This window comes from Melopsittacus undulatus, chromosome 7 (assembly GCF_012275295.1).
Source record: "Melopsittacus undulatus isolate bMelUnd1 chromosome 7, bMelUnd1.mat.Z, whole genome shotgun sequence".
Classification (NCBI taxonomy): domain Eukaryota; kingdom Metazoa; phylum Chordata; class Aves; order Psittaciformes; family Psittaculidae; genus Melopsittacus; species Melopsittacus undulatus.
In genome coordinates, this window is record NC_047533.1 from 60,987,688 (window position 1) to 61,009,285 (window position 21,598).

At 36.7% G+C, this 21,598-nt stretch overlaps 1 protein-coding gene across 3 annotated transcripts in view; it reads left to right on the plus strand.

Moving 5' to 3' along the window:
* Window positions 1-21,598, plus strand: part of LRBA (LPS responsive beige-like anchor protein) — a 395,364-nt gene that overhangs the window by 85,469 nt on the left and 288,297 nt on the right. For all 3 annotated transcript variants that reach the window (XM_031046772.2, XM_031046774.2, XM_031046773.2), the window contains 5 exons: window positions 145-583; window positions 10,690-10,823; window positions 18,982-19,060; window positions 19,267-19,400; window positions 21,485-21,546. In XM_031046772.2, the coding sequence (XP_030902632.2) occupies window positions 145-583; window positions 10,690-10,823; window positions 18,982-19,060; window positions 19,267-19,400; window positions 21,485-21,546 (848 nt within the window). The remainder of the gene's footprint in view (window positions 1-144; window positions 584-10,689; window positions 10,824-18,981; window positions 19,061-19,266; window positions 19,401-21,484; window positions 21,547-21,598) is intronic.

Genomic DNA, 21,598 nt, shown 5'->3' on the forward strand with positions numbered 1-21,598 from the left:
ATTAAATCTCTGAGTAGACAAGAGGAAATACAGCTGTGTTATTTCACTTGTCACCTATTGGTGTTACTTATTGGGAGCAATGTGATGAATGCAGTTCTGCTAATAATGGACTTAAAATGTGTTTTCTGTTTTTGGTATGAACAGATGTGGCAAACCCATCTGTTGCTCTTGGTACTTCAGCCTGCACTGAAGATTCAGAAAGTACAGCATCCGTACAAAGAAGGGATTCTGGTCTTGGGGAGGAACCAGCTTCAGGACAAACAAACAGTTCCAGTAGTGTTGCTGAAGCAGGACCTTCGAATGTCAGTGCAGGTCCAGATGCAATCAGTGAAGTACTATGCACGCTCTCATTAGAAGTAAATAAGTCTCAGGAGGGCAGAAGTGGTACTGGAACTGAAGATAGTAAGCCTGCAGCTTCTGCGCCAGCTTCAAAAAATGTCAATGTAAAGGATATCTTGAGAAGTTTGGTAAGCACACCAGCTGATGGGACTGCAGTGGATTCTGCTTTTCTGCCACCAGCTTTCCTTGGAGTTCTTGGTGATGGAGCTGCTGAGCAGCCTGTACAGTTCCATTCCTTTGACAGGTAATGTAACTTGTAAAATATTTGGGCTATTTTATTTTGCTTAAGAGATCTGTAAGGAACAGAAAAAAAATCAGATCTCATGTACAGTGTCATCTAGTACTTAACATAATCAGGGTGCTATGTTATGCTACTGTGGAAATGAAGAATGACTGGTGGTTGGGTTATTCTTTTAAGGTTTTGAACCCAGCACCTCTTTATCAAAGTAAACTCTCCTGTCCATACGCATGTTAGAGCTCAGAAGTGATATGGGAATAGGGGCCAATAAATTGTGTAGAAATGAATGCAAGAGTAAAAGTAAAGATTAAGGGTGTAACCTGTTCTTTTGTCTTTCTTGTTCTGCTATTCCTAACTGCAGCACTTGCAGATGAGTGCTGGAGTACTATGCATATTTGGTCAGTTTTAAGGGACTCAGGAAATAAAGTGGACACTAAATAATTTGAAGTAATAATGTGTAGATTAGCTTGTGTATTGATCACAAAGGTGTGTCTAGTTTCCGTTACTGAAGGCCTGCAGAAGAATACTGGTTTAATAATAGCTACAGATGGATCAAAACCAATCTAGGTGTCCTTCTACCTATAGAGTATTCCCGTATTCATTTATGAAAATGCAACTGTGTTCTGCCTTCTGGTGCTAAAAGTCTACTTTAAATCTTTCAGGCTTAATTCAATAAGTATATCCCTAAGCTGTTAACTTGCGTTGTTGTTATAATAGCTGTTAAAATTTTGTTTCATTTTAATAAGTATCTGCCTCTCGCAAATGCTGTGGTGCATTTAGAAAGGAGCTGCTTTGTTTCTTTTTTTGTTTTCCTTTTAGATTGAAGTCCCTTTTTACCTAATAATTTTTGTCCCTCCTATATCTCAGTCTCATTATCTCCTCGTCTTTTCCCAAGAATAGTAGACGACATTGCCTTTTACTATGTTTATTGACTTTTACCTCTCCAAGTTTCCCCAAACCAACAAAGAAAACAGAGAATGAAAGACAGAATGCTGTAACAATTGCATTCCTGCCTCTAGAAAGCCCTAGTCATATCCAGGTATCTCTCTGGCAGTGGATCTCTTACTGTGCCAATGTCTGATCCTCTGCTTATTCCTGAACTACCTCTGGATCTGATGTCTTTGCAGTGTATAGCTGCCTTGCTTAAACTAGCAAACTCAGCTGGCCCAGGAAAGGAGTGCAGCTCTTCCAGGGGGTGGATGCAGCTGTCACAGCAAGTGTTCACAACTCAGATTGCCGTATCACTGCTGGGGGAAGAGGTGGTGTGGGTTGTCTGGCTAGATTAGACACAGATGGTGTATGCTAGCATTTAGTCCCCTTGCTCTTGTCTCGAAGTAAGTACTGTGTTTTGCCTATGATGCTAAACAGGAGGACTTGTTTTGGGAGCAGTAGGAGGATGGAGGCAGAGGGGGAAAACTGGGAGAAGAGGGGCACTGTATTAAGAATTCATTGTGTCTCTCTCCCTGCTGCTTCCCAAGTGCTTTTACCACTTCCCTGTTGAGGCCTCTCATTGATTTTTACAGCAAGTGGGTAGTTGATGTGAAATAGCACAAAGCTTCAGTTTGTGACTGATGTTTTTCCTCAAGAAATTCTTATTGTTCATTGCAGAGTGGTAGAGATTTGAACAACAGAGTTCTAGTGCAGAAGTACATGTTGCATTTAGGAATTATTTTTTAGCTATTGCTAAAACTGAAGGTTTGTGCTGCTTGTGTAAATCTGATTTGAGCTGGTGTAAAGCAAGTTAACTAGGCAAGAAGTCATTTGGTACTTGCATTCCTCATACCTGACATAGGTAGCTTATGCCTATAAAACTTTCTTATCAGAGGAAACTGTGATTTAATTTGATAACATGTGTAGCAGTGAAATACTGGGCATTGGCAGCAGCCCTTCAGTCACTTGCAGTTCTGTGTTATTTTTTCTGTCTAATTACAAAGTCATTCAAATAACAAAAAAACCCTTCCAGCAGTGTGTTTTGTAAAAAGCAAGTCACTGAGAAGTTGGACTATTTGCTGTTTTGCTTTTCTACCTTTTTAATGCTGCACTGTCCTAGATGGACTCTTCTCTCCCCACAGCTCTAAGCATTCTCTTACTTAACCTTGAGGCATAATTTCTATGTTAGGATACTGAAAAGAAGCCTGTCTGCTAAAGGAATACATGCAGAGGGGAAAAAGGGGTGCGTGGATTGAAGCAGTAGATGGCACCGTGCTTGTAAATGGAAGAGCAGAGGTCAAGAGGTACAGGTTTATGTAGCTGTGTGGACTGTCCACAGTGATAACTTGTAGGTATTAGTTTCCTATGACTTTTTGTGTTTAGTGGGTTGGGCTAAATATGTGATGAAAAGGTCATGAACTAGTATAAAATATTTTGTCCTTCAGCAGTTGCATGTGACCTCAGTATGTCAGCAGCTCTGTGTTTCTAGGTGGCTTAATTTTTCACTTGTTTGCTTTTGTGGGTATGTCAGGTGGACAAAAGTGTACTTAGGGATGCTGAAGTCCTACCTCTACTCAAGTAGTGACATACACAATCATGTATCTATGGTAAACATGTTGGTAAGTGTTGGTAAGACAGGTTGCTAACTAGCTAATATGTCAATCAAAAAGACAAAATATGTATATGAAATAGATTTATATATATAGGGAGGGAAGTTTTATGACCACTTGAAGGTGACTGTATCTTTATATAGTGTGATTCTGCTACAAGTTTATGCTGTGAGATGATACATAGTAACAGCAGGGGAAAGGAATTGTACTAGGGAAAGAAAAACATTTACAAAAAACTGTAATAGAGTTGGAAGTAGTAGTGCCCATCTCTGAGGCAAACAAAAGCACTAAGGAAAGTTTGGAAAAACGGGCTTTGGGATGCTCTCATTTTCTGTGTCTGGTTTATATTTAATATATTATTTGATGGCAAGCACAAGTTCTGTGAGTTAACTCTCTTACACTCTTACACCCCCCCCCCCCCCCCGCCTTTTTAAAGACACTGTTAAAAGTTGCTCCCATGTAGCAGTTTACTAGAGAGGTATCTCTGGGAATTTCAAAGCATCTCTCTGATCCTGCATTTATCTCAGGAATGCTGTGTCAGAAATCAAAACTCTCCTCATATCTTAAGGATTATCAACTTCCCAGCCATAGCTGGAGAGTATACAGTAACAGCTATGTGAGTGAAACCTTACTGAAAGGCTGCCAGGTTGCAAGCCTTTGCAAACAGCTAGGTGTATGGGTTCATTCCCATGCCAAAAGTCTTCTCCTTATCTTATGTGAAGATACAATCTTGTGATTAGTGGGTGCCAGGGGTTTATCATGATAAAGTTCAAGGCTTGCATTGGCTTTTTCCCAAGATCCATAGGGACATGAATTAAAGTTCCAATTTCAGTGTGTCCTAAAGCAGCAGTTTTCTTAGTAGTAATATTGTAAGGAGGGGGAGGAGGGGAAGGCAGGGAGAGGACGAGAGGAGAGTACTCTAATGCAAGCAAGTTTAAATAAAACAGAAATACAAATAATCAAAGCATAGCATAAAAAAATGGCATTTCTCTTCAGTTAGCCTAATAGAGCCCATAATCTATCACTTGCCATTTTTACTATGCAGTTTAAAATAAAACCGTGGTCTCTTCTGGCTTCTAATGCTCTTTGTGGAAACATTCAATAATCATATTGTTATAGGAAGCTGATGCTGAGGGTTCAGAGGAATGTAGTGTCTTAAATCATAGAGCTTAAATCTGCAGCTATACTGTAACTTGCAGAAGAGATATATTAATAAGCTAGTTTATCTTTTTGGAACATCATCTATAAGCTGCTTAGTTTGCCTCAGCTATGTTTATGCATTTGTCAGTTAGTGGCGTGCATGTGCCTTTGAAATGTTTGTTGGTGGTATTTCAGTTAAATTTAATCAGTCCTCTGTTTTTTTGTGTGTGGAATACATTTTAGACTTCATTGGTTTGGTCCTCAAATGTAAAAATAATAAGCTCATTGACAAGATTAAGCCTGCCAGGTACAGGTAGAGAAAGAATATGTAAGTAGGGGATCTGTGGATCAAGGCATGTATGCTGTGATGAGAAGCTCAGCTCTTTTGGCAGAGCAACTATTAACATTCTGCAGCACTTAAGAGGCAAACCATTTGAAGTCTTCTCCCGGCTGAGCTGATTTTAAAGTTCTCTTACAAAATTGGTTGTATTCTTTCTATCCTATTTTTTCCTTGCTCTCCTCTCTTCCCTCACACCCCTGTTCTCTCATGGTTTTGAGTGTCTCTTATTCTTCTGTGGGTATTTCAAGGAGGACATAAAGGAATGGTTATTAGCTGTAGAAACAGAGCCCATAGAAGGACACTGCCATGACAAGCTTCTTCATTAGTTCATAAAGTAGAGGTAAAAATAAGTCTCACCCTCTTTTCTGGCATTTTGCTCATTAAATGGGGGCCATGCAGTGGGCATCATTCTGGTAGCCTGGAACAAAACTGATTTCTTTTAGGTTTGACCTAAAACCTTATCCCATATGGAAACAGACAACTTGTCACCTATGTTACTGTTCAGTTCTAAAAAATGGAATGCTGGGAATTAAATCTGTATAAATTCTTGTTTGTCAAGAGGAATTAGAGCTCATGTACATATTTTTAAATCACAGTGAGGTCATCAGTTTGGCCTGGCCCCTGTTGTATTAGGAATATTTGACTAGCACCCAAGGAATATTTCTAACTTGAAATGTATTTAAAATTAATTGCAGATTTGCCAACTTCAAAAAACAAACCCCAAAAGATTTAGGAAAAAGTACTGAAAATTTAGATATTTATAGGTGTTTTGTATCTTTATATTGTAACAGAAGAATACATACTCTGAAACCAAGACAGTGCTCCATAAGTAAATCCTCATAGACTTTGGCAGAATAGATGATTATTGCATAGGCCTTTGTCTGTGATGGAAGTCAGTGTTCAGCTCAGTGGTCTGTGCTCATTCAGCAGTGAATAAATGTCTGCCACACGCTTCAGCATAATTGGGACTAATAACACACTGACCTTCTAGCTAAGATGTATTTATGGTGGCTCGTTCTCACTATGCCTGACCTGTGTTATCAGTTCATGTGCTGTAAATTCCTATGTTAAACCTTAAATATTTGATTTTAAATTAAAAAAGGCACAACATCTGAGACAGTCATGTAAATGAGGCAACTAAGCTTCCATTTTTACCATATTGCTTGAGGTCTGCTTGAAATACACCATAAGAATACTTTTTTTGTGCATTTTTCTTTATTTTCTACCTCCTGTATCTGAGTATTATGATAGTAGATATAATTATATTCAAATGTAACCCAGAAGTATAGAATTAATTGAAATGGTGTGATAATGTGAATGTTGAGTGAAATGTATTGACAGTTTTCTTCCATGTGACACGTCTGCCCTTGTGTGAGTTTGCTTAATGTTCGCTGTTATTCTGACCAAAGTAATGCATGATAAAAGATGTTTTTAAGAATACATAATTCTGTAGGTCTGAGGAAATACAGTGTAAGGACACTTATTGATGAATATTTTCATACATGTAGCACATTTAAGAAATGATTGTCAGTTTAGCCACAAAAAAGGATTCTTATCTCTGTACTCTTTAAAAGCAAGTGCCCTGTTACTGGAGAGAAGTTGAGACCGCATTAATTTTTAAGACACTTCTCTGACAAATTGACCTGATTTACTAATACACTAAACACTCCATGTTCTCCACATAGTTTATTTACTAGAATACTTAATTTTGATTTTTTTCCATTCTGTCATTCATTCTTTCTGCAAACTGCATTCATTTTCCTTATGCTAGCATTTAATAATCTTTTGAAAGACGAATGTGAAGGAACATTGATGGTCAATGGCAAGTATTTCTGTTGCATTTTCCCTTCAGTATTCAGAGAAAATACCATATTACTACACAAAAAAAGGAAAGATGTAAGAATTTCAGAATATAAATAAACACGGCTTATGTTTATGCTTCAAATATCTTCATTTGCTTTCCAGTATGTGGCAAATATGAATCTGTATGTGATTGATGAGCTGTACTTTCCTACCTTGAAGAGGGCCTGGAAGTGAAAGTTCCTAAAACAAATCCTGCAACTGTAACATTGGTCCATTTCACCATTAAAAGGACAGTCGTAAACATTGCATTGCAACTAATGCAGCAGTGTGTAGCTATAAAGCAATCATATTAAGATATTTAAATGTTTTGATTTGTTGTTCCTGAACTATTTTAAGGATTTTTTGAATCAGAAGGTCATGGCAAGTGACCAGAAGACAGAGAGAAAGTACATTCAGAGTTGAGGGTTTCTTTACATCATGCTTTTGGACAATATCCAGTGTTTCTCTTGGCTGTGTGCTTCAGACTGACAGAGCTGTCCGGAGAAGGAAATACTGTTTTATTTTGGCCAGAAAAATCGGAATCATTTCAGTTGACTATCACAGATCACTGTCTTTTAAGTTCTGTTCAGAATTAGGCTGAGGTTAGAAAACAGCTTTATAGTGAGTTGTTCAAAGCCTCTGTTTTCTTCCAAGGTTATATTTTTCTGAATGTGAAGCAGCAATTTCTTCAGCCCCCATACTGTTGCCTTTTACTGAATAGTTACAGAGCACAGCAGATCTTCAGCTGTGTTGCATCATGAACACTCTGAATCCTTAAACAAGCTTGTAACAGTAGGGACCAAGATCTAACATGACCTTTAAATATGAGAATTACTATAGAATTTATCAAGTAATATTTATTATTTTTAACTTTTTTAGCTAAAAGCTGTCTTTTTTTTTTGCTTTTTTGTGTTGTTTTTTCAATGGGATATGGTAAACAACCTAAATTTCTCAGGAAACTTTGTGAGAGTCAGTGTTTCTTGCCCAAAGCATGTGGTGACTGTGACTGTAATATATGTGTACACCCATGTGTACTGTTTATAAGGCAGCATACTTCCTGTATTTCAAAGTCTGAAACCTCTATGTAGTAGTTTTTATTCCTTGAATTAAATCAAAAGGAATGGTGTTGGGTAATTAAATAAAACAACCCAAAACCAAAAGTGTGCTAACAGCTGTACTTTGCAGCTGTGTGTTAGTGCCATATTCCTGGTGTTACTAATCAGAGTATCTTCCTTAAAGTGAATGCCATTACTAGATACTGAAAATTATGGTAGAAGTGTTAGAAAATAATTCCTTTTTTTATGTACTTCACGGAAAGTAAGTTACTGAAAATGAGACTAGCAGCTGTACTTACATTCCCAGACTTGTATAGAATTGAAGATGGGAAGGTATACAAAAGATCTTAAAAGGCAAAAGGGACTGTTATGGTCATTTACAGTTGTCTATCTCAGATGTCTAATTCCTTTGCTTGTATGCACCTCTCCTTGGGTAGTTATAGAGAGTCTGGCAACTTGCTGAAACTACTCCCTCAGTGCAACTATGCTTAAGCACTCTGAAGGTCAGTAGAAGTTTACAGGAAGGAATGATAATATATAGTGTTGTGTGTCAGAAACAGCACAGAAAATAGAAGGCTGTTGTAGCTGGGATTTTTGTGTGTGTATCCACTCATTGTCAGCTGCAGATGAGCAGTGTTAAGGTAACAGCTCCATCTGCACACAGGCTTCCTTGTTCCCATGCAGTTCCAAGACTCTGACTTGCCCTGTGAGGAGCTTCTTGTAGTACTAAACATTATTCCTGTTCTAAAATTCCTTCATGATCCTTCCAGCATGTTCATGTCTTTATTTTCATATGAAAGGGGGAGGTTCTAATGTATAAAATCAAAGTTCAGCTAATTGCATATTTTTTTTTAATGCGTGGGTCCTGCTTGCCCTTTATGACTTAAAATACTGCCTGTATTTCTTGAGGCTCTTAATAGAGTCAGAGAGATAGGATCAGTAGCATTTGGATGCATTCAGAGGGGACAGCCATTCTAATTCTGAGAGAACTTTGACTGACTTTAAGCCCTGAAAATAGAAAACTTCTCTAGAAGATTTGTTTTTACCCTCAAGGTAACTTACGGTGTTCCATTTAAAAATTAATTGCATTAATGATATGTTTTGAACAGACATTTCCTATATCTACACTATTGCTATCTATACGTGTGCCAGAATTTGTCACTGAATATTCTCACGTTGCTTTACACCCAGTATAATTGTGTGTGTATTAACAGCAAATGGATAATTGTTTCCGTAACTTAGTGGCTGTGAAAAGAAATATTTCCAGCTCATGCACTCTTCTCAGAGTGCTCATGGGTAGATACGTGTTTGTAAAATACCTGTATGCTTTTATGGGTATTTCTTGAATTGGAAACCTCTACTTAAAATCTGTAAAGGAGTGAGCACACCTGGGCTTCCATGCTGAATGTTTGAGAAATGTTCCGAAGTTATAGAACCATAGAACAGAATCATAGAATAGTTTAGTTTGTTTTGGAAGGCACCTTCAGAGTTCATCTAGTCTGATATCCCTGCAATAAGGAGGGATATCTTCAACAAGATCAGGTTGCCCAAAATCACATCCAGCCTGACCTTAACACATGTGGGTGCATCTTGTGCTCAGTAAACTTGTATTAAATTCCCAGTCACTTCCAGGTATTTGAATGTGTGTTACAGAATAATAGTAGTAAGTTTCCAGACAGTCAATGTCACAGAATCTCCAGCGAGAGATCTCCTCTTTATACCTGGGTAATGCAATTGATAGAGTGGCTACAATTTAGAAGACAGTCTATATATATGATTTTTTGGGGTTTTTTTAGGTTTTTTTTTGTTCACTGTTCGTATTCCAGAGGAACTGACATGAACATATGAGCGAAACTCATTGTTTAGGTGCTGTAGCTTGACTTGGGGCTCAGGTGTTGTTACTTCTATTTTTTTAGTGTATAGTTAACATTAGCAGTCACCCTTATAATGATATGACATGTACTGCCTCCAAGTATGGTGCATACCTACTCCTGCCGTTAAGGAGGGTTGATTTAATCAGTAATGTGGTCTAGCTTCTGTGACATCCTTTGGACTAAAGAAGGGAGCCCACTAACAGTCCTTTTTTCTTCTTCTAGAAGGAGCTATTTTAGAAATATTTGTAGAACTTCTTTGGTTGTTATTACCACCCCTGAATTTGGGTCAAATTTCTAAGTTATTTTATTTAGAAAATGAATATTTTAAAGCTATTAAGGGACTACTTTCAGTGTGTAGTTATATTACTGTCAACAAAAGATGTGATTAAATAAATTGAATGTTGAAGACTTTCGGCTTACGGTTAACACCAGGTAATTAAAAGTAAGCGCTGCTGTGGGAGTGCATTATATATCAGCTGTACTCTTTACCTCATTAGCTGGGTTTTCGCATGTTTATGGAGCTAACTTGCAATTAAAAATGCCTTTAATGTAGGCTTAACAAGGCCTTTTAGGTATTTGGAATAAAGTACTACAATTTAATTGAAATTGGTATAGTGTAAATAGATGTCTTAGTAACATGTGAGATAAATCTCCATGCCTAGCTTGTCACTTTGCATCTTTTCCTCTTGTGTAATCTTTAATGCTTACTGTAAGGCTTGACATTTAACCTGTATGAAAGATGGAGATTCAGTCTTCAAAGAATGTTTTTATTTGTTATATAAGTAAAACTCAATTTACAAGATTTACTCAAATTCATGCCTTAACCTGCTTTTAAGATGTGTGAATGTTTGTGCATGCAGTTATGTGTTAGGATATTTTTAGCGCTAGTATATCTTTCTTCAGTTAGTCTTCTGTTCTGCATTAGATACTGTCAAGGCAACCTTCAGTGTTGATAATTTATCTTGGTGGGTTTTTTTGAATGCTGTGGTATCTTTTGTAAATAATTGCCTGAAGTTTAAAACCAAATCTTAGGGAAATTAAGGTAAAAAGTAAAACCTACTTACAGGTCACTTCTGCTGATCTTTGTGTTCATTTGTCAAGGGTTTTCTGGATGAGATATTAAAGTGTACCATTAAAACTAAACAAGGGTAAAGTGTTGTTTAGGGTGAGGTAGATTATCAAAGATGATGGAAAAAGAAAACAGGAGGAGCAGTACTTTTGCAGGACATATAAGTGGATGTGCTACATATATAAATAAGGATCAATGATGTGTGAACCTTCATACAGTATCATTTATTAATCTTTATTTGTCTTCACCTAGGAGTGTTGTAGTACCACCAAAGAAATCAACCATTTCCTCATCTACGACTGCTGTGGGTATTCCTACAAATGCTGTCAGCGTGGTTTCTTCTTTAGATTCAGCACAAGCCCCGGATTTGTCAGGAGAATCTCCTGGTGAGTAAGGGGAAATGAAACAACTTAAATCCCAGTCCTTCCTCTCTTGCTTCTCCCTCTCTTACCATCACTCTGAATACAAATTAACAAGTTCTTATTATGTGGGTTTTGTTATGTGTTATGTGAAGGTGAAATTTTTTAATACTTACCCATATCTCAAAACACTGTAGGGCAAGAACAGTTGTTTTTCAGACATTAAGTCATTAGCTGCCTTCTATCGTAATACTGATTAGTGTGTGTATATATATGACCAGTCTGTGTACCAGTCTCACTTATACTAAGAATGTTGATACTTACTGCTGATTGTGTTTATTTAGGGGAAAATGTGACAATAAGCTGGGAAAAGGATTTTTTGCCCTTATTTTTTTATTTAACTGCTGGAGTTTCCTAGCTCATCAAATCAGACAAAAGAACTTTTGAGACCTTTGTATCCTGCATACTACTTTGTATCTTTGTCACAGCAACTTGCAGGACTGCATTTGGTATCTGTGCCTCTAACAAAGACCACTATCAGATACTTCACCAGAAAATAGATGTGACTGTAGATGAAACTGGACCTATAGATACTATATGGGTTCGTGAGTGTAAGAATTCATGTTTTTATATTTTCTGAGAGCTTATACCCTGATAATTTTATTATTCCTAGTTTTGATGCTATAGCTACACAAATGTAAAAATAAACTGTTTCTAAATAAAAAAAAAACAAAACCAAAACCCAAACCTCAACGAACAGTAGTGTTGTGTTTAAAAAAAAAAGTTGAACTTTATTTGGGTTCTCCTTTTGCCCTCATCTAGAAGAAATGTAAATGGGCAGTATTTGTCAATTTCAAGATTTCTCGTGGTTTGTAAAGCAGGTATATTATATTAACTTATATTTCATATAAATGTGGTATATTTGAAAGACTGCTTTTTGTTACAGATTTTTTTTGTTGTGGAAAATAAAAACTTATTTATAAGTTTTAGGATATTTTTCCAAGGATGTGTTAGTGCTAAGTAGGACTGAAAATGATACGCAAGTGTTTCTGATAGCTTTAGCCTTAGGTCAGGTTCAGTGTTGATGCTGAGCTAATTGCTTTGGACAGTTTTTTCAGTGGGGACAAAATTGAGTAGGTTGTTTATAAGCAAGTGGTTCTTTGAACCCTTAGTCTTTCTGGTTGTTCTGTATGAGATGTTTAACCTTATATGCTGTGTCAAAGGCATGCTTTTCTACTTAGCCATGTTTACGTCACAAGGCTGTGTAGAAACTTAAAATTGTGCCCATGAAGTTTAACATAAGACTTAAAACGTATATGCATCTTAATCAAGGAAATCTCAATCTGTGCCTGATTACTGTTGTTTCTTTTTGATGCTTGAGTGTCTTGCTTCCTGTTTTTATGAGCTTACATCCAAACTGCAAAGACTGAGGGGGAAAAAATGTAATCTTTTGTCATGTCCTCTAGTATTCGTGTGTCTGGAAGACATTTGTTGCCATCTTCAATTGCCCATTGCATTTCTTGGGAAAATCACAAAGTTTTTATTCCTGCCAAGGTAAAAGAAAAGCTACTCTTTGCAAAAGGGAGGAACCTTTAGTCACTGAAAATGCACTATACTAGCCTAGGGGTAATGTTGAGACTGGGAAAATTAGCTGTCTTTTAAAATTTCACAGTTCTTTGGGTAAGGCCGGCTCTGAGCAGCTGATCTTTTTTAAAATTAAGAAAACCTAACTACATTGAAATTGCTTAAAATAATTGCTAATTTGTTAACTTCTTACTGGTTTACCCAGGTTAGATTTGGCTTAAATATTACATTTCTGAAGTCAGTATTCACTTGCTTTCAATAGAAACAAAAGAGATGAACACTGATTTTCAGATTTAGTCAAACTTCTAAGAACGTATAGATGAAAAAAAATAAGTGTTCCTATGCCTGTAGAATGTATAAGAAATCCAGACAATAAACAATACTAATATAGTTTGGAACCGTGTGACTTCCAGCATGTCTGGGATTTTTGGCAAAAATTGGACATGTAATCTGAACTGATATGCATAAAAAGAAACTAATCAGGATTAAAAATAGTAGACATGTTTAGACTGGCAATCTAATTAATTAAAAAGTAAAGGAATAAATGAAATCATGCCTTAAACAGATTAAAACCTGAGACTCTTTTTTTTTTTTCCCCAGTAAAATAATGGCACGGAAACAAAACTTTTGCAGTGTTGGAATAGTTTACCTTTAAATTGCCCATGTAAATTGCATACATTTAAGTTAGAAATAGATCCATACAAGGCCTTTTTTTATTTGAAGATGCAAGCAGCAATAAGTGAGCTTTTGATAAAAACCGAAGTACAATGTGTATAATTTTCCCTCCCAAGTTCAAATCACATGGTCTTTCACTATTTTTTTCCATACAGCAAAAATCAATGTTGTTCTTTTTTTTTTCAGCTAACATTAGTTGTAAGTCTGATTGCTTTTGTAATTAAGAAAAAATAATTAAATCCTTTTCTAAAAAGTGCAGAGACTAGGGCATTATGTAGTGAGTATAAATTTGGGGCTTTGTCGCATTTCGTATGAAGGCTAGATATTGAGCATTATGTAAGCATTATTGAATTATATTTAAAAATGCATTTCAGCTGTTCCTTTTCTAAAGTCAAAGATTTTTTTTTTAAATTGGTTTTATATGCATTTGATATTTTTTAAAAACTTATCAAGCAAACAGAACCTTATATATGTTTTATATATGTAAATTATATACAATAACACAGTACTCTACTGTGGAGACTTGAGTCATTTCACTCCAGAAGTGAAAGGGAAATACAGACATTGAAATGGGATTAAACAGCAATAGTTTTAGTAATAGTGTTTTAGTTGTAATACGTACATAAGCATAGTTTGGAAATAAGTTTTATGTAGCATGTGAGCATCCTCCACCCATAGACGTGATGTCAGAATTGCTTGGTCAAAGTAGGGTCTATGTTGAAATATTTGGCAGTCTGTGTGCTTCCAGATGCCTCCGTTGCCATTTGTGTTTGCCCAGATTTGATCAACCCCCTTACCAATATTTTTTTTCTGAAGTTTGCATGTTGTCTGTAGCTTAAAGTCTGTGAATATCTCAGGTATTTGACCCTTAAGATTGTCCTAAGCTCATATCAAGTGGGTGTGACATGTCCTGGCCTACCAAATAGAAAGTGTTGACAAGTTGGAAAGATAACCATCTGAGCTCACTCTGTTCCTCTGATACTTTGAAAGAGGGTGAAAACATATTTTGGCCTCAGACAGCCTGGCCTTTTCGCAGGAGAAGTTTTTTCACCTTTCCTCATTCAAGCTGCAGGGTACTTCACAGAACCAAAAGACTTCCTGAATACAAATGTGCCCCTTGTGGTCTAAACTTGCCTGTCAGTTTGTTCCTCACGGTCGATATTTGGGTGGTTGGTCTGCTGGAACTGGATCTTGGAATCAATGGAGAAACTTAAACACTTTTGTGGCCCATGTTGAGCCAATGGCTGTCTCTTACAGAGGGTGGTATTGAGCAAAAGAGTGTATTTATTAGTAATAATCTGAGGAGGAGGAATTTACCTGAGTTGTTTGTTCCTTGGGTGGGCTCATAGGCTGTGAGATTGGATGCAGAGATTTTACGCATGCTGTGTCCAGGAAGTGCTATTTTGGAAAGACAGGACTAATATCAGGACTAACATTTGAGTAGGCAGGGCTTGGCAGAGTTGTCTGAGCTGTTACTAACATGCTAGTGGCATGCTTGTACTTTTGTCTCTTATTTTTCCTTTTAAATAATTCATTGATTACAGTTGTAATGTTCTGAAGTGGTGTGAACTTTTTTGACTTGTTTCTCTGATGCTCTGAGTTTCTCTGTTTACGTACTTCAGGGATTTCACATGTGTTTTATTAGTGCTTCACGCTAAACAATGCAATCTTGAGGTTTCACTATTCAGTTTGAAAATGTTTGTTCAATACCATTTTTATAAAGAGGAAGTATGAGAAATTTCTGTAGGAAGCACTAGTGAATTGCATCCTGTCTTTACTGTCACTTTGAGTGCAGAAAACACTGGTAAGTTCCACTCAATTCCTGGTGCCTGCTTCTTCCCCCTCTTACTTGAAGTTCCTTGAGCTTCACTTGTTTTGCCTGTGAGCCACAGAGTTGCCAGCATGATTTGTGCTTCTCCTGAGCAGAGACGTAGCTGTTCTCCAAAATGTGAACTCATAAACAAGGTCATGTGAAAGGCTGAGGTGGAAAACAATGTGGATGCTTGAAAGAAACTTCTGATTAAGCACTAACAGGAGATAAAAAAAGCTGCGACTCTTGAATTCTAGTCCTGTGTGTAGGAAAACGTATATTTTCTTCCACATTTGGCTTGTTTTGCAAAGAATTGGATTTGTGGATTTTTATACATACATGGAAATAACCTTGATGTTTTGCAATAAAATAAATTAGTGGGAGACAAGCTAAAGTGAGAAAAATGAATGTGAGGTGAGTTACTGTCAGTGCAGAAGGTAGTTCAAGAAATTCATTGGATTATAGTAACCGTTTCAAAGAGACTTCCAAGTTTACAGTGACAGTAGTTGAAGGCTAGTTAACAAAGCAGCGTGGCCCTTTTTAAACCCTGAGTGCCAGTGATACGCAATGGAAGTGGTTTAATACTGTTTTAGTATAAAAACTGTTTTAAAGCAGCTTGTCTTTAGAGAAGTTTTCACCATTGTTTCATGAAATCTGTTTTGGTTTAACCTACAGATGTGTTTATATAACAGATCTCTTATATTAGCTTGTAAAACCTTTCATTGTAGTCTTGCATTGTACACTTCCAGCCCTGGAAGTGTATTTTTGAATGAGCTCATTATTTTGTTAGATAATCCTTTCTTAAAATGCATCAGTGTATTTATGTGTGGTAGGTCTGTTGTGCAAAATTGAGGTATGATTATTTAATTCAACTTAACTCTCTTTTTTTTATACCTTATCTTCATTCTCCTGAAGTATACCATGCACTGCTTGTGTATTGCGAAGCGTACTTTGTATATTGAAAAGCATGAGGATCTTGCCCAAGTTGTTTCTTTAACAATATTTTATTGCTAGAGACATTATTTGTTCAGACCCTTGGGGACCTTGAATAAACAATAAGGTTTCACTGTAAGGGTGCTAGACAGATGATCTATTTGCATTTTCTTTTATGTTCTTGCAAATGTCTGTAAAACTGTCAGTTTGAAGGAGCCACTTTATCAGTGAAAGGATAAGGGAGAGATAAGTCAGTTTAGTTCCACATGTTTGAAGTAGCTACTGCACTTACCCACATGTGTGTCATGGATGAAAATATGCTACTGAAGTATTTTCTTTTCTTTTTTCTTTTTTTTACTAAAACCAGAAAACAGTAGGAAAAAAAAGCCACTTCTGAGTTTTAAAAAAAAATGTACTTCCACAAAACAGAATTTTAATGCAGAAATCATTATGCCTAATCTTAAAAAAAAAAAAAAAAACAACAACCCTATAGCCAACCCTGAAATTCTCAGCTGTGATAAATCTGAGATTCACCCTTTTAGGGAAGTGTATCTGAGCTTGGAATGTGGATATAGGTAATGAGAAGCATGAAGAAATTCAGGCCATAAATATCCTTGCATAATCTTCAAAAAGAACATCAGTTTATGTAGGTGCCTGTGTTATGCTGTTGTCATATTCAAACTATCAGTGCCTTTTCTCTTATGTCTATATTTAAAAGCAGATTTTAACTTAAAACTTCATAGTGGTTTACATTTATGCCTAATCTGCACAATTTGGTTTTTTTTCTGGAGGAAAAATATTCATGTCCTATCTGTGTTGTCAGTGATTCTGCTCCCACTCTAACCATTTTTACCAGTGCCATTGTGTGCAGAAAGAGAAAACCAAACAAAAAAGGGGTCCTATCCCACAAAATAAAACAAACAACAAAACCCCCAAGTTACACCAAAACAAAACCAAAGATTGTAGCTGTTAAGTATTCCAGAAACAACTGAAGTCTTTGGGACTGCTGGATCATGGGTCTTGTTGCTTTTTGTGGGTTTTGTTTTGTTTTTCTTTACAGGAGGCTCTGTTCTTATTTTCAGCACAGTGTTTGACTGCTCTTCCTTTGGGAATATCCCAAATACTTTTTGGTGGTTTGACTATGTAAAATGGGATCTTAAAGAGATGGTAATATACCCATGAACATATTTTAAGTATTTACAGAATCTAACCATGCCCATTGAAATTTTCAGAAATACATCTTTTATTTGCCTTTATTAGATAAAATATTTAGAGAACTTTGCCCAGAAGATTCAGATTCCACTTTGCTTTCAGCTAACGCTTTGTCTTCTCTTTCGTGTCCTTCATTTTGTCTAGCCCACTCCAAATTTCTTTCTGACCTCATCATCCTGTACAAAAGTCAAAAGAGAAGCTTCATGTTGGATTTATGAAAAGCATAAGCAAATCCCATTCACAGCTGTTTTCCTACCCATGAAGAAAGAAAAAGAAATTAACAAAACTTTCCAGCATTTTGATGTGTTGATTTATTAGTTTCTATGCCGCCTTTGAAGCAAGATTAGAGAAGAGCATCTTCCCCAGATAGAGGAAGAAAAACCCAAACCCTGAACAACAAAACAAGATCACAAACCCTAAACACTTCTGGGGGGAAGTTCTGTGTGCCAGTGCTTTGGAGCAGAAGTTTGAAATTTGACAGGAGAAATAAAATTAGTATCTTAGGGATTTGTCTTTGCCATCTTTTTACAAATCTATTAAACTTCAGTCTAGTAGAACACTTTGAAAAGTTGCAGTTGACACATTTTGGTAGACACTTTAAAGATCTTAGCAGCCTGTTTCCAGACAGGTGGCATTTAACTGAGCTCACTTCAGTGTAGGCAGGGGATGTTCAGGAATTTCTCTATAGCTATAGCTCTGAGAAGGGTCACGTCTTTGCTCAGGTAGATGTGAGAACTGAAGTCTTTTCTTTCATGCTATTTTTTATTTATTTTTTTTCCTTTCCTCCTTTCCAGCAGCAAAACAATCTGAAACTGGTGAGGTGAGAGGAAAGATAATAGGACAGGGTCTAAGGTTGGAAAGAGATAGGATTGCAGATGGACTAGAAGCAGTCATGCTCCTGGGAAATGCACAGAAATCTGTCTGCTAAGATTCATTCCTCTCTACAGTTTGGAATGCAATGCAAGATTTGTGAGTCACCTTTCCTATCCTGGCAGCAAATATCTGTGAAATCTCTGGCTGTCTTGCTTACCCCCTCTTCATCGTTGCTAATACCAACCCCTACTGGAGTATGGAAGTTGTATTTCTCTTTACATACTGAACAGCAGAATTTAGTATTTACAGATTCCTATTGTGCTGATGAGAGCAGTATAATATCAATTTGACATAACACAATTCCTTTTTTTTTTTCTTGGTAAGTGTAGGATACATAAATGACCCAGTCTTCCCTATTGACCTTTGAATAATTGATGTGGCAAAGTTAATAACTCATAAATGAGGTTATACCACTGCCATCATGCTGATGATGGTGGCAGCGAGAGAGTTTTATCATAGCTGTTTTTGACGGAGTCCCAGTGTTGCAAAAATTTAAGTCAGGCTGTTGAAAATACCCACTCTTTTTGTATTCTGCTTCATTTTGGCACAAATATATTTTAATTTTAGAGAAAAAAATTAAAGGTTTTCTGTGCAAGTTATTTGAAATTGGATGAACACTTCCAGTAACCAAAAGAGGTGCTTTAAAATGTTGCCACTTAGCTATATATTAGTTGTATTAGTGTATATTAGTACCTTATGGAAGTATTATTTGTACTCACTGCTTAAGGTTGTAAGTGTTCTTAAATTTATTCAGAGGGACTCATGGCTTATAAGGTCAGAAAGGTTCACTGCAGTCTAATCTGACTTGCTTCACAAAGCAAACTGCAATGCTTCCTTGATTTACTTTCTGTTTGAGCTTAAACAAAATGTAGAAAGCTTTCCATAGCATACCTGCTAAATATGAACGTAAGTATACAGGAGTTCCAGCAAAAAAAGTCTGAGATACAAACAGATGAAAGGGTTTACCCTAGTCTTCATACACACTTGAAAACCATGGTTTCTCAGAGATTGAGCTCTAGGCTGTAGTTTCTGGACAAGTCATCTAACCTCTGGCATGTTTTCTTATATAATGAACTTATTTATCACTTTCTCTTGTAGGAAAGGGATCATCTAATTCAAAATTGCCATCTGTCCCTACAGTTTCATCAGTGCCTGAGGATTCTGCTTCAAATATGAGGTAACCTCGTCAGCTGAACTTCTAAACAGCTGTGCCGTGGCTCACATTTTTGCTATTACATCTTCTGTTTCTGCGTCTCTTACGAATGTCATTTTGCTGATGTTCATTACCTAATGAAGGATTATAGATTCCTTCATATGCATGTATATCACTTAAACATTTCAGCAGCTTCCTTTTTTTGTTAATCACCTGTATCTCTCTACTAGTATTACAGACAGGCTTGAACATGCTTTGGAAAAGGCTGCCCCACTTCTGAGAGAGATCTTTTTGGATTTTGCTCCCTTTCTTTCTCGGACTCTTTTGGGCAGCCATGGGCAGGAGTTGCTCATAGAAGGTACAAGTAAGTTTCCATTTTGAAGAAGTTTTTTTGATGTGTGCTTTGGTTTGTTTATTTATTTTGTTTTTCAATGCCTCAGAAACTTTCTGTCCACCTTCTGACATGGTGCTTTCTGCTGGGTTTTACTGCCTCTCCTTCCTTCTGTCTTTGATCGTTGTTGCCTCCTCATTTTTTGCCATCTTTACCACCTCTTTTCCTCCATCTCATCTCATCTCATAGCTTTCCTGTATCTCTTTACATGGGACCAGCTGTTGTCTCTTCCTTAGTTCTCCAGCTCTTCCAGGGCATTGTTCCATAGAAGCTGGTGTATGAAATGCGTTTTGAAAACATGGTGTCAGGATCAACACGTTAATACAAAGCATAGAGTATAGTTTAGAAAGTTGAATATCAAGTCCTTATACCTTTACTGTGCCACTGCAACAGAAGGCTTCTTGGGAACTATGTCAGCAGAGCATGTTGTGTTGTATTTCCTTCTTGTATGTGAATTTGCTTCTGTCTTTCTGGTTTCTAACTGAAAGGCAATCATACAGGGAAGATTGTCAGTATTGAGAAGAATTCTCTGGTATTTCTGAGAAGGTGAAAATTCAGGTGCACAACAAAGGTCTTGGCTCTTTCTGGTGTTAGCTTAAAATGATTGAGCTTGAGATGATTGAGTTTTCTTTCCACAGGTGGGTTTCTCTCTGTTTAAAAGCAAGGCTCAGTTCTGCAATGCAGACATTAATGTCCTCAGTTTAAAAAATCTTGTTTATTGGAACACTGTGAATTTAGTAGTGAACGCCAGCTTTCAATTTTCTCACAACTTGCTTATGTAAGTTGTTTTGTCCACTGATTTTTAGAGTGAAAATTTTAAGTTTTGCCTGGTTAAAGCAGTAAATTGAATTAGGGCCTGAGCTTGTTGCAGCTTCCAGTAATGAGCACTCCTGTGTTAGCAGCTTACGTGTTGTTGAGCTGATCGCTTGCACGTCAAACTGTATTTGCACTAATAGATCTAGTTGCTTCCTGGGTAATTAAAGGTCTCCTTTAAAAAACATTTTTGAAACTACTTGTTTTTATGGCTTACGACAGGCATCCTGTATGTAGTGCTGAACGTTATCAGAAACACAAGTAGATATCAAACACTGGTAAACGTTTTACTGAAGACTGCTGATAACAAAATTGAGACTTCATTAAACTTAACTGAAATGAAAGGTTTTTAGTTTAGGAATTTAGCTTGTGTTACTTTTGGAGTAGGAAGAGTTGGCAGAAAGAATGACGTGAATTGTCTTCTGTAAGACTGAAAAAGATGAGATTCTACTTTTGATTTACATATGGGTATCGCTTTAGCTGACAGACATTTTAATGGAAGCTGGCTCATGAACAGATTTGTTTCATTAATTTAAAAATAACAGGAAAGTGATTTTTCTCAAAGCTTTGTGTGATAGGGAAGAGAAAAATAAATACATGAAACCAATTTTGGGGCCTAAAACCCAGACAAACCTAAACCAAAATGCAAATACAAATAAGAGTAGTAGTCAAATTAGTTTATAAACAATCAAGAATATATAATAGGTTACTGCTTGCACTTCTGCGAAGGTTTAGTTTGGGGTTAAGGGTCAAAGTACTAATAAGAGTGTTTGGGATGTCTGCTGCCATGAAACAAAATGGAAACTTGATTGATAGCTGGGGGCTGAAAGGAGAACGTGCAATGGAGAAAGCAAAGGTCATAAAGCCATTTCCCTTCTCTGCATATATAATGACCCAATCCTTCAAGAAATAGCAAAATGTAAATACAGTGGATTAACGTAACGTATGTTAACCACACTTCTGATAATTTTGACATACAAACATTTATGAAACTGAATAATGGAGGTAATGTATTACTATTAGCTGCATCTTTAGATGCAAGGCATGGAATTTATGGTCCTTTTACATGCATACTTTTATTTTGTGCTGATAAAGTACAAAAACTGGCAGTGGTATGAGAATTACAGCTTTCTTTTGTTTGTCAAAATGCTTCTACTCCTACTCTTTTGCACTTCAAAACAGTTGTGTTTATGGCTGGTGCCATGTAAGCGTGCATTTATGTGTATCGTTTTTTCCTTTTGTAGGTCTTGTGTGTATGAAATCTAGCAGTTCAGTTGTGGAGCTGGTGATGCTTCTTTGCTCTCAGGTGAGGTTTAATTAATAGTGTTGTCTGAAAGTGCTGCCTTTGAGCAGACTGG